General features: G+C 36.7%; 1 protein-coding gene across 1 annotated transcript in view; it reads right to left on the reverse strand.

Annotated features, from left to right (window-relative positions):
- smg5 (SMG5 nonsense mediated mRNA decay factor) overlaps window positions 1-13,154 on the reverse strand; it is a 28,790-nt gene that overhangs the window by 6,730 nt on the left and 8,906 nt on the right. Inside the window, exons 9-16 of the mRNA XM_067447983.1 lie at window positions 12,734-12,802; window positions 12,424-12,635; window positions 11,753-11,890; window positions 8,733-9,578; window positions 8,228-8,391; window positions 8,068-8,143; window positions 7,819-7,994; window positions 4,968-5,126 (exon numbers count right to left, since the gene is read on the reverse strand). Coding sequence (XP_067304084.1) covers window positions 4,968-5,126; window positions 7,819-7,994; window positions 8,068-8,143; window positions 8,228-8,391; window positions 8,733-9,578; window positions 11,753-11,890; window positions 12,424-12,635; window positions 12,734-12,802 — 1,840 coding nt within the window. The remainder of the gene's footprint in view (window positions 1-4,967; window positions 5,127-7,818; window positions 7,995-8,067; window positions 8,144-8,227; window positions 8,392-8,732; window positions 9,579-11,752; window positions 11,891-12,423; window positions 12,636-12,733; window positions 12,803-13,154) is intronic.

The following is a 13,154-nucleotide window of genomic DNA, read 5'->3' on the forward strand; positions in this document are numbered from 1 at the left end:
GCATAAAACAATATTGTCAGTCCTGAGAGTCTTCACATAGATTTGCAGTCCAGTGGTAGAGCATTTGTCCGGTGAGTGTGTCTGAGGTTGAAGGAGATTTTTGTAGTCAATATTTGCAGTGATGCCAGTTACTCTAATCTGACTACTTTTTTCCAGTAACGAGTAATCTAACGCGTTACTATTTCCAAACCAGTAATCAGATTAAAGTTACTTATCCAAGTCACTGTGAGTTACTATTTTAGTCATTTTCCTTTGTAAAAACCGACAGCTTATCAAAGTTCTCAGCCCGAGGGCTGGAGCCGTGTTTTTTATTTATTTATTTTATTTTTTACATTGTTGCAGCCATTTAAATAGTTCAGTTTTGTTTTTAATGTCAAAGTAGTTATTTTTCGTTTCGTTTTTTATTATCCTAATTTTGTTTGTTAAATTAAAGTTTATATAGGCAAGACAATTCAAGAGTTGGTTTGAGAGACTAGGCTATTAAACATGCGGTTAACTCACTGGGTCGTCACATAAAAAAATTAAAACTTTAATTTAACAAACAAAAATTGCTCCAAACATTTTTCTAAATGAACTTAAAAAATAAACGAAACGAAATATAACTACTTTGACATTAAAAACAAAGTAGGCTAGTTATTATACCACCACAAAGGCATTTCTGACGAGCTGAGGCAGCTGATAGATTAGCCTACTGCTCACAACATGCTCGCAACGGTGCTCAAAAAACCCGAAACGGGCTACACAATCTAAACAAACAAAAAAAAAAAGTACAGGCAGGTTGTCTTATAGCCTTTCTTACACTTCAGCAAAATTAAATATAAATCCGATCTTCAATTCCCGCGGTATATGCTCATTTAACGGAGTTCACATCAAAGCAAAAGATTCCAGCATTTTATTCAGCAGCTCATTTTAAATTCAATGATCGCAATATGAGAGAGAGAGCGACCTAAGCACTGGTAAGATCATTAGTCTCATTATTTTATATTGAAGATGATTGTGTTTTGTGTGACTTATTTTAAAGTTTCATTTACGGCCATATGCGTTGGCTTGCTTTACTCATCTGCAGCGATGTTGCAGTAGCACCGTCATATCTATCTGACTACAACATAACACGCTCTCACACATTTATTTTTTAATTATTTGCCAGGAGTAAAATTTACACATGTGATTTAAACAACCAGATATATTTACATTTGTCCGGTTTAGTTTGAAATGCTTTCATGCACCTTCTGAATTGGTTTGTTTGAGTGATCGGAATTAAATACGTCTGGAAAGACTCTCGGAAGGCATTTAGGCCTACTCCTGGTCATTTCGCAATCAGATAGATACCTGGTCAGAGAAAACGAATGAAGGAACCAGTTGTAAAAAGGCCATAACTCTAGCAGCTGCTCTGAAGAAACGGACTCTTTAACCCTGCGCGAGCCATATCTTGACAGTGGCGCAAGCTATCATGGTCTCATGTTGTTTCCACCAGCACATCTCATTGTTCATTTTAATTATTAAAATAAATATAAAACGAAGGAGAAGCCTAAAAAAAGGGGCGTAAAAAAGTCGGGACCGTCAGTCTCGGGCATAAATACAATAAAGTGTGTTGCCAAAAACGGTTGTCATTTCTATTTTGAGGCGGCAGCGGTGTTGTCGGCAACTGCTGAATGTAACTAATAAAGTAACTTGTAATCTAACTTAGTTACTTTTAAAATCAAGTAATCTGTAAAGTAACTAAGTTACTTTTTAAAGGAGTAATCAGTAATCAGTAATCAGATTACTTTTTCAAAGTAACTGTGGCAACACTGAATATTTGTGTCTGTGACCATAAATGTCTTACAGACTGAACTATCTATTATGAAAAATGCAGGATCAACAATGTGGGCCAAAATGAATGAATAAACTACTGCTGCTATCCGATAACATTTTAAAACCCTCCACATATTCCATGTTCATCTGTGACACTTTATGGATCCAAAACAGTGAATTATTTACTGGATTCATGTTTACAAATTCCCATTATTCCACTAACCTGAATGCCATTACCAGAACTAAGACTATCAGACACATAGTGTTCATTTTGTCAGCTATTTTTTTATTTAGTCTTAAGCCCTATTTGCATGGGACTAGTATGATCTGGTGAGCTCTGGTGATTTGTAATAATTGCAGAGAATGTCTGTGATCTTAATCCCGTGCGAATCATGTCTGTAATTTGTAAAGTAAAAATTCCCCCGCAAATTACCTACCATATTTCGCCGAACACCGCGGTCCTGTGATAGTAGTCCTGTGCGAATCGACATATCTGTGATTTGGCCAGGATTAGGCGGATCGGATATCATTTTTGCAAGGTTTTTATTTCCTGTGTGCATTTCTATCTTTATCTTTTATTTTTTATCTTTAACGCGCACCGTTATGAATTCCCTAGCGGCCATACGGATTACTTTCACTTTAGAATAAGTACAAATTTGGGAATCAAACTGATTGAATGGTGTGTTTAATATTAATATCAATACTATTCTTAATGAAAAACATAACAACAGAACAGTACAATGACAAGCTTGCTTAAATGGGCGCTTTTACGTTTAACTTTAAAACCGAATCTTTCAGTTCAGTTTTTAACTGTAGCGTCTGTTCTCTAACTGAATGAAATAATTTGTATTACTATAAAACAATCAAAACGATATCGATACATATGACTTCATACAGCTATATCTATAACGATTTTTTTTTAGAAGTCTTGACATCATATCCGGGAGAAAAGTCAGTAAATTGGAGTAAAATCACAGGCTTTGCTTACCCCGTGCAAATGTGCCATGGAACTCAGACGTGGGGGAGTAATTTCTAAATCACAGAAGTTCCTAGATAATACTAATTCTGTGTGAATAGTGCTTTAGTCCGCAGTGTATAGAGCAGAGATGCCCAAACTAGGGCCGCGGGCCAAAATTGGTCCGTGGTAACCTTTGATTTGGCCCACCGTACCGTCCGAGGAGAGAGAGAGAGATACCTTCGGCACAGATTGTCATTTCTAATTTTACATAATTTTGTTTGTTTTATTGTTAAACTACAACGGAGTAAACTGAAATTAGATGTTTGCATTAAATGTAAATTAATTTTAAAAAATATTGTAAATGCGCAATTCAAGGTGCACCACTGCGTTCTTTGCGACACAACGTCAATAAACGTCAACAAATTAAATGCAATAATGGAGAAATCAAGGCAGTGGCACACAGACAAGAGAAATTTAAAAAAAAGCTTGGCAAGATGAGTTTTTATTCACAGAAGTCCAATCAAAGGCAGTGTGTCTAGTTTGCAAACAGTCTGTTCCTTTTTTTAAAGATTACAATATCCGTCATCATTATGAATCTTTATCATTGTGTATTTGGCATTGAACTGTATTTTATATTGAACACTTGGGGATTGTTGGCCATTTAATTGTTCATTAAAATGCAACACTTTACAAATAAAACTACATTAGTTAATCAGATTAAAGTTATTTTATATTGATTTTAAACATTATGAAACAAATAAACCCATAGCAACTTTAATGTAATACAGTTTGATTTATGATTTAAAAAAAATATTTTCGGCCCACGGCTCTCAATCAAGTTTGATTTTTGGCCCTTCAAAGGAAAAAGTTTGGGTACCCCTGGTATAGAGAGTTCAAGTGCATGGTTGCCAGATTGCAAAGATTAAGTTAAACACTATGCAGAAAATGTATCCTTTCAAAAGTAACATTCGGATTTAATGGTGAGGTAAGTGATATCTGGTAACCGTTGTTGATATTTCAAATCACCAAAACAAGCACGCCCCTACCCCCAAAAAGGGTCTCAGCACTATTTTGATAGCTCCGCCTCACAAATACGTAATCCAGACAACGAATTTGGCAGAATCTGTGTGTAACTAATACAGGTTACTGACTACAAGTTTGTTATTCCACTCGGCCCGAGTCCTTTTTCTAAGACGGTTTTGAAATAACACTTGCCCCACCTTAAATCTTGTGTCATCTGGCAACAGCAATCATAAAAGCTCATAGTAGATACTTGTATAACAGTCTGTAATATTTTGTTGCCTCTTTTTTTTTTGACAAAAAAGGTTTTTATTTTTTAACTTATTTTTTGTCACATTTTTCATATATGAAATTGCATTTTATTAAAATAAGTTATTGTTAAATGACCTTAGTTTTGTCATAGAAAAAAAGGTTGTTGACAAAATTAACACTACTGCCTCATGACTGACTAAAAATTGCCAAAAGTGCTCGTGTTTAGATGTAGGTCAGATATCAGATACATATATCCAATTGGAAAGTAAGAGATCTGACATGACTGTGGAACAAATACATAAAACTGGAATTGAGTAAAAGAAAACAAACTAAAACCAACAGAAGAGAATTATGCAGGACTCTCAAACTCTGGGCTGGGTTAACAGCAGGGACAGAAAGTTCACACTGATGGCAGTGGTCATGATTTGGTGGCGTCTTATGAGAGACCTGCGCTGTTGACTACAGCCTTATTCCATGAATGTCTGGCAGTCTATGACATGCTTTTCATTCACAGGACCTGAAGGTTTTAATGAAATTGTACCAGAAAGGGCCGCCTCTTCACCGGCACAGCAAGGTGGCACTTCAAGCTTCATTTGTTCTACTCGTAAGGGCTGCATGGTTGCTTGGCAACATATGGCTCTCAAGCAAAAGCTCACGAATGTGGTGAGGTTTTATGAAAAAGCCTTGTTTTCTTTATCACAGACATCTCTGTGTAGACTATCATTTAGAGACATTGTTCATTACTATTTTGGCATGTATTTAATTGCAACAGCTACTGAAATTACCAAACGAACCAATGCATCGGAATAAACAAAAGAAATCAGCTGATTTACAGTTTCAAGAGAAAACATTTCTAATGCAAATTGAAGCAAAGCTATTATTGCTCTACTAACACTTTGGTTCATTATTTCTTTCATTATAATTAAATATAATGTTTTTTTACCATGCGGAACTGGGCCTTGGCCTGCTGAATCAGATTCTCCTGCTCTGATTGGCTGATGCTGGTGAAGATGCCCGCCTCTGGGTTGAAGTGCAACACGTTGCCTTGGAGATTTGTGAGGAAGTGACCAAAGCTGCGAATGCAGCACACGCGCACCACACACTGGACAGCACAGAGAAAACAAAACATAAAGGAGGAACATGAGAAAAAGCAAAAGACAATGAATGTTGCTTGCACGTCACTTAATGAAATATTCTGCATAATCAAGTAGTTGGTTCCAGCTAATTAGTTTCCCTGAACAATACAATACTCTGCATTATGACACTGATATAAATATATTTTTATATGTTTTGCACACTTCCTTTAAAAAATTGGGGTCAGTAAGATGTTTGTGAAATAAATCTCTTTTGCTCACCAAGGCTGTATTTATTTTAAAAACATTTAAATTTTAATGCATTTTAAAATATTTAAATGTATTACTCCAGTCGTCATTGTCACATGAACCTTCAGAATTCATTCTAATAAACTGATTTGCTGCTCAAGAAACATTCTGTATTATCAAAAATGAAAACAGTTGTGCAAAACAGAACAAAAATGAAATACCAGGTGAAAATACGTGGTGTAAATGCCCTCCGCTTTCAAGATTAATTAAAATCATCAATCTTTTAAAAACACTTCAGGAGGTGGTTTGAGATGCGTTCCAAACAAAAAGAATCTGGTTGTTGGAGCCACATGTATATTATTTACTCCTCCAAAAATGGTTAAAAACGTGCAAGGACATATTATAGTGGTGTAAAGGATCACAAAACTCACGGTTCGGATCACGAGTCACGGATCGGATCATTTTTCGGATCAGAAAAAAAGGGGGAGGAGACTATTTTTATTTGCTTTCCATTTATTGTATAAAAACTTTTGGTGTTACCATAACCTATATGGTTATGGTTTTAACAAATATAAAATAAATAGCCAGCTGAATAAATCAAATTTTACTCAGTTGTTAAAGTGTATGTGAAAAACAAATTGTGATGTGAAAATGGGCCTGAGTATATAATGAAAAATAAAAATCCAAAACATTAGGATGTCAACATTCTCAGGGGATAGAGTAGACCCCTCATGCCTGTTTAACACATATTCAATATTTTTATTTAAAATTCAAAAGTAGTGAACATGGCTTGTCATCATTTGTTGATATCATGTTTAAACTCACTACATTTAAACAATGTTTTATTCAATTCATTACTTTATATTTATATAGCCTAGTACCTTAGAAACCGGCTATAGACTGTGTTAAAATAACAAACATTTTCAATTAGAACTTACGAGACAAAAACAGCCGACTCGTTCTTTAATTTTTTAAAATCTTTTCAAAAAAGAAATCCTGCAGGTCCTAAAGAACTTTGTTTTTCCACCTCCAAGAAAGAAGTGTTCTCCATTATTTCACTTGTTTACCTAAAGCTAAAAGCCATTTTCCTTGCTTTACCCAAGGCAAAAAGCCATGTGTTGACTTTAAAACAGAGTACACTTTACATTATATGCATCTGTAGGGGAATTACTAGATTTTCGCATCAATACATGTTTGTTTTAATGCAGACAGTGCGCTGTCCCTTTAATTCAGCGCGTCCAGCACAACAAAAAATAGACTCGGTGCGGAAACGATAGCCGCACTTCGCACTGACGGACAGAAACTGCGTGCAGTGTGAAAACTGTAATCTGTTAACATGAGTACGGAAAAAACACACACCGCAAACATAGTAGACTATGTGTGAAACGGGCATCAGCAGGTGTCGCTTCAGATATCCATGCTCAATGTATTGGCACTTTCATACGGCTATCTAATGCTGCCACAGTAGGCCTAACGTTACCTACATACTGTTACAGTTTTGTCCACCACCCTTCTTCCGTCATCATTATATTTTACGGGGAAGCCTAAATGCTCTCATACATGCGATTTGAATGATGCGGGAGGCTTCTAGCCATTGACTTATTATGCCTTGTTCACTTGAACAACTGCTGTGTAGTTTCACTAAAACTCGGCATCGAGTTTAAAGGAACAAACTTACATAAAAAGCAATATCGGCAAATTAAACGGTCTTTTACTCCGCGATCGCTAAACAATTAAGATTAATCTGCAAGTTAAAAAAATGCATTTTAACATGCATTGCCACAGATATGGCCCGCTGCAGAGGAGTAGCTGAGTATCTCCTCAGCAAACTGACGTGCAAAATCCCAGGAAATTAAACAATGTATAGCGTTGAATCCTGAACATACAATATTTTACCAGTGCTGACGCCTCTCCCTCTCCTTTGACCTTGAAATTAAATGATAAATAAAATGCAGCTCTATCAGTTGTTTTAGTTTATGTGAACTCTATTAAATGTGCATATAGGAATTTAAAGATCAAATTTATATTTCTTTTGCAAAGACACATTTATGTGGCTAAGTGTAACAAGAACTGTTTTTAACAAATTGTATAGCTATCAGATCATTAAAAACATGAAGTGACCAGGTGTAAACAGGCTTTTACTAACCCTCACATTTTTAATGGTAGTTTAGTCTATATTATATACAATTTTGGTAAATTGTATTAAAGTACCATTAATAAGATTTCTTTATGATTTAAATGTTATAATGCAAGTGAAATATAGGAAAAAAATCTATTCTTTTAAAAAAAATCCACAGCTTTATTAAAACACAAGGAAGAATTATAATCCTATATTAAATATATGATTTGAATACATGAACAATGCCACAATTTTTATCGATGACACAAATAAATTGTTAAATAAATTATTGAACTGTCAAAAAGCCGAAAGTGTCATCCACATGACACATAAAGTGGTAAATGTGATGTTACCTCATCCAGAGGGGTAAGTGGGGGTCGCTGGCTAGTGAAATCCAGACGTCGATGGGCTACACTAAGGGCAGGAAGGTGGCGGAGGGCCAGATCCTCGGGCAACAGCAATGTCTGGACCAAACCAGGCTGCTCACATCCATTCAGGAGTTCTGTTACATCCTTATTCAGACCTAAATCTGCAAAAAAAGATTGTGTGATCGGGGAATCTCATTACTTTAATAAAAAAGTAATAATAACGATTTCTCTGACCTGTTTCTAATATTTTGCTGCCCTCAGGAAGTAGATTAAGCAGCACTGAGAGTCTGTTCCACAAGCTCTGAGAACTCTGTTTGAGACCAAAGACAAACATGTATGCAAAAGTGCAGCAAAAAAAAAAGGTTCTGCCATTTACTTGTGAAAAATGCAGTACCTGAGCGCACATGAGGATGATATCAGTGTTCGTCCTCAGCCAATCCAAAAAGACCTTCACTACCTGGATGAGACCCTGATTGGTCAGAATCTCCAGTCGCTCAGAAAGGGTTTTTTCACTGGGAAATGAGTGGTTGCTGTGCTCGCTGCCCTCAGAATCAGAGTCTGTGTACAGCAAATCAAATAATCTTAGTTTTATAAATATGGCCTAAATCTGCACTCCCATGAGGAAATAAGTGCTTGAAAGACAGTGTAACATTATAGCATTAAAGGGATATACGTTAATATTAATCATAATAAACAATAATATGAAATAACTTAAGAATCAAATTAGCATATTAGAATGATTTCTGAAGGATTATATGACACCTAAAACAAATGCAGTTGTGGTGATAATACCAAGACATTGCACAAATCACAAAAGTATAAAGTATATAAAATGCATGTATATACTCCACTAAATTGATTGGAGAAAACTCAAAATGACTTCCGCATATGCAATGTACCTTTGTCGTTGGTTCCATTAGCAATCTCTGGACTTGTGTGTCTTTGCGTTTCTCCAGTAGGAGGTGTGGCTTCTTGTATTGGGGTGGGGTTTGAGTCTGGCGTGGGGTTAGCGGCAGCTGCAGGGCGAAGCAGTACATTACTAAATGTGGGGGCGAGCCGGAAGCAGCGTTTTGCCTGGAAGAGCTGAGTGGACATGGCCTGCAGATTACTGCTGATGCTGGCATCATTAGACACTAAAGGGCCGTTGGTTACTGGAGGGGTCGAATTTTCCTCTCTAGGTGGCAGCGGCTGTTCATTTTCCTCTTGTTGCTGCTGTTGTGGCGCATTCTCGGCATCTTCCATATCTTCCAGGTCCGAACGAGATTCCTGACTGTTCATGTCAGAATCTGTCTCGACGTCAAAAGCAGTGCCGGCCTCGTCCTCCTCTGAACCACTTTCCCAGCTGCCATCCCCTGTCAGTGGTCCTTTCCGCCCTTCACTTGCTAAAGAGTTCACTAGAGTCCTAGTGGCTCCCAGACCATCGACCGGACCGCCGCCTTCCTCGTCCTCTTCTTCATCACTCTCAAATCCCTCGCTCAGGTCACTCTCGTCCTCCTTGTGAGCACAGCGTCTGCGGCGGAGCATAGAGAGCCGTGAAAACTTCCGCTTCTGTTTTTGCTTCTCCTCAGCTGATCTTTTCTTCTCCAGGCTTTTCTTAATCCCCACTGTACTTCCGTTCCCCTTAGTCGCATCCTCCTCATTCTCCTTGTCCTCCTCTTCGTCATCTTCCTCTTCCAGGGAGCCGTTCTGCAGGGCCCTCTCCTCTAAGAGAGTAGCAGCACTGGGATCCTTGGCATCAACATCATCTGCAAACAAATGCATCACACTGGAAACGTTAGTTTTAAGTGAAAAAACACATAACGGCAAAACAGTGACAAAAATGTTTCCAAATCCTAGTGAGCTGTCTAACTAGACAGCATTTAAAGGCATCAATTTTTTTTAAACAAAATATATCACATTTTCACTAAAATCTAAGGCACTACTGCATATGTTCAGAACATAGACTGTAAAAAAATATGGACGTAGTGTCCGTGATGTCACACATAGGTTTCTGATAAGCATAAAGTAGAGACGAGCTAAGCGTCACCATCTTGCGAGCATGTCATTGCGGGTCACTCCCACATAACAGAAAATTGGCAAAGAGGTGGAATGTGGGCGGGGCTTAGGTGAAGCAATGACTATAGATGGTGGATAAATGGCTATCCACCTATCACTCAAAGTAACCACGCCCTTAATTATGCAGAACGCTTTATATAATGTGAGTTATAAAAAAAAATTCACCCCCCTCACAGTTATCATGAAGGTCAAAATTAGCTGTATAGGCCAAAACCACAATTTGTACCAGGCTGTAAACATGTTTTTGTCTGCTGTAAAGAATTTTAACATGGGGCTCAATGAGATTCTGCTCCTTCTGGAGCAAGTTTAGCAATTGCAGTTTTCATTACTTCCATATTGCAGGGTATATACAGCAATCCTTAAGTTAAATTTACTACTTTTTAATACCTTTTTTACTACCTTCAGAATATTTTTTAAAACCATCACGACACTGAATTGCAAGTGTTAATCAGCGACCTTTCTATTATTTACACAGATTTTGACATATAACATACAAAAAAGAATAGATTTAGAATCGACACGAGGAGGAAATCTGTCATAAGTTATCATTCAGACACAGTAAAATAGATCTCAACATTCACAAAGGTTGGTTAAGGAGAAGCATTACTGCATACACATTTGTTTTCAATTAATAATTGGTAATTCAGCAATTAAATTATTTAAACAACAAAACCTGAGCCAAATATTACATTTCTATAACTGTGATAAGTTGTTGAATTTAACAAAATATTAAAAACTAGTCAATCGATTAAAAACTTTAACTAGATTAATCACACATTTTTTGTGACTAATCGCAATTAATTGCAATAAAAAAAAATGTTTTTGTAGGTTTTTAATATAATAATTTCACAGTTAATCAAATTAAAGTAGAAACAACATAAAGACAGTATATTTTAAATACTTTATTAAATGGCATATTTTTATGAATGAAGGCCAGTATTACTGATATTAATACAGCTACTGATTTTTTTTATTTATTTTTTACATTTAGTATTAGGCTTCAAAAATATAAGTTTTTAATTTAAGTAAACTTAAAACAATGCTAACATAAACCCATAATAAATGTCATGTTTACTCCAGTCCTTCCTGTCTTAACAGTTAGGAAATATACAGAAATTTAATACAGTTATCAAAGTTATATGCAGTCTGCACTGCATAAACTATAAATTAAATAGTTAATCCTTATTAAAGCTACAAAAGTTATTTAGTCAAGAGCAGCGAGTCATTTTCTCTGTTCCCTGACAGGAAGCTTTATTGGCTGCTGTCCCTTTAAGAGCAGACAGACACGCGGATCTCACTGTTTATATACTGTCTATGGATCGCGCCTCATTCTCTCACAACTTTTTTGTTCATTTTAGACTTTATATAAATCATTTAAGATTGCTCTTATGGGGACAGTCGTTGAAGATATGCCTTGAAGCAAGTCTAATATAAAACGTAAGCCAGCCACTTCTGTTGAGCGCGCTGCTGTTCTGAGATGATGCCGAACGACCACTGAATATGACGTCAGCATCAAACATACGTTGAGACGGAGACGAAAGATCTTTGATCATGTGCCCAGATATGCTAAAGCCCATATTTAAACGGGACATTTCAATCAGAATAGGACACCTGATAGTCTGAAAAAATAATACCTAATTTGGAAAAAAATAATACATCTGAGACCACATTTAACACTTTTAATGGCCTTAAATTGGACAATTTGGATTTATCACTTTTTAATACTTTTTAAAACCCCGCGGACACCCTGTATTGGTTTCAAGAGAGATCGCTTGGTTCAGACACGGCAACTTCTTTGGCAAATTACACAAGAACCTTACAATTAGAAAGACAAAAGGACATAAAAGCAAAGAAGTACCCGTACCAGTGTTATCAGTGCGCAGGGGTGGGACATCACTCTCTCCCTCCTCCAGTTCAGCTTGCAGTCGAATGTTGACATGATTGACCAAATGGGAGAACAGAGCCAATGTGAAAGCGATGGAGGCGCTGTACTGCTTTGAAGCTAGAATTGAATTACAGTTGACAGATGAGTTTGTACTTCATTTGTGAGAAAACTAAAATAACAACTCTGGTCTGAATGCTTCCAACTCTGCCCTAAGCGGCCATTAAAATCAACAGATATTTTATATATATATCCTGATCAGGCATAACATTACGACCTTAATAATGTTTAAGATCACACTTATCATCTCTTCTTCACAGCCCCTGTGGGTGGGATAAATTAGGCAGCAAGTGAGCATTTTGCCCTCAAAGTTGATTTGTAAGAAGCAGGAAATATGGGCAAGAATAAGGATTTAAGGGAGTCTGACAAGGGCCAAATTGTGCCTTTTGTGCATGATGTATCAAAAGAGGCTTAAAACAATACACATCTGCCATTTCACAGATTAAAAATAAACTTAACATGTTTTTAGGTTGTTAAAGCAGTATCTGTCTGCTTATTAACTGCAATGCGATATAATTAATGACAAAATGACATGGCGTAAAATCAGCAGCAGATGTTAAACGTCATGATCAATCCTTTCAGTCCCTGCTTACCCCCTCTTTTCAGGCTGTGCACCACCATAAGGCAAGTTACCACCATCTTGAATATGAGGCTGTCGGAAAGCACAGAACAGACAGAGTCGTGCTCTTCCTCCTCCTCGCTGACTGACTGGTTACCGTGAGCAGGAATGGGCAGGTAGAACAGCACCAGGTTAAAGTCTTCCAGCACGGACTGGCACAGTGATGTCAGCTCCGTCTCCATCAAACTACAGAGAAGAGTTCATTTGATTCTCAAATCATATCTTGTACCTTTCAGGGGAAGGATAGATCTTTTCTATATCATTAAACGGGTTGATGCCCTCACCTGTTCTTGGGCTGCAACAGGCTCTGCAAATACATGAAGCTCACCAACAGTCTTTTGATGTCTTTTGACCTTAAGCAATAATAACCAAAATTAATCAATTTCATAGTGAAACAAAATTTGAGACAAAATTGCCTTTATTTTTCCCTTTAATAATTTATTATATATCATATATATTTTAATTATTTATAATTCATATAGTCAAATAAACTGCATTTAAAATCTCACACAAACACACACACACACACACACACACACACACACACACACACACACACACACACACACACACACACACACACACACACACACACACACACACACACACAAGCTTTAATATATAAAGCTTAATTAATATTTAAATGTAGTTTATTCACTTGCATTGAGTCAGATATTTTCTTTCAGCTGCCTTCTCATATTTTTT

This window comes from Pseudorasbora parva, chromosome 7 (assembly GCF_024679245.1).
Source record: "Pseudorasbora parva isolate DD20220531a chromosome 7, ASM2467924v1, whole genome shotgun sequence".
Taxonomy (NCBI): Eukaryota; Metazoa; Chordata; class Actinopteri; order Cypriniformes; family Gobionidae; genus Pseudorasbora; species Pseudorasbora parva.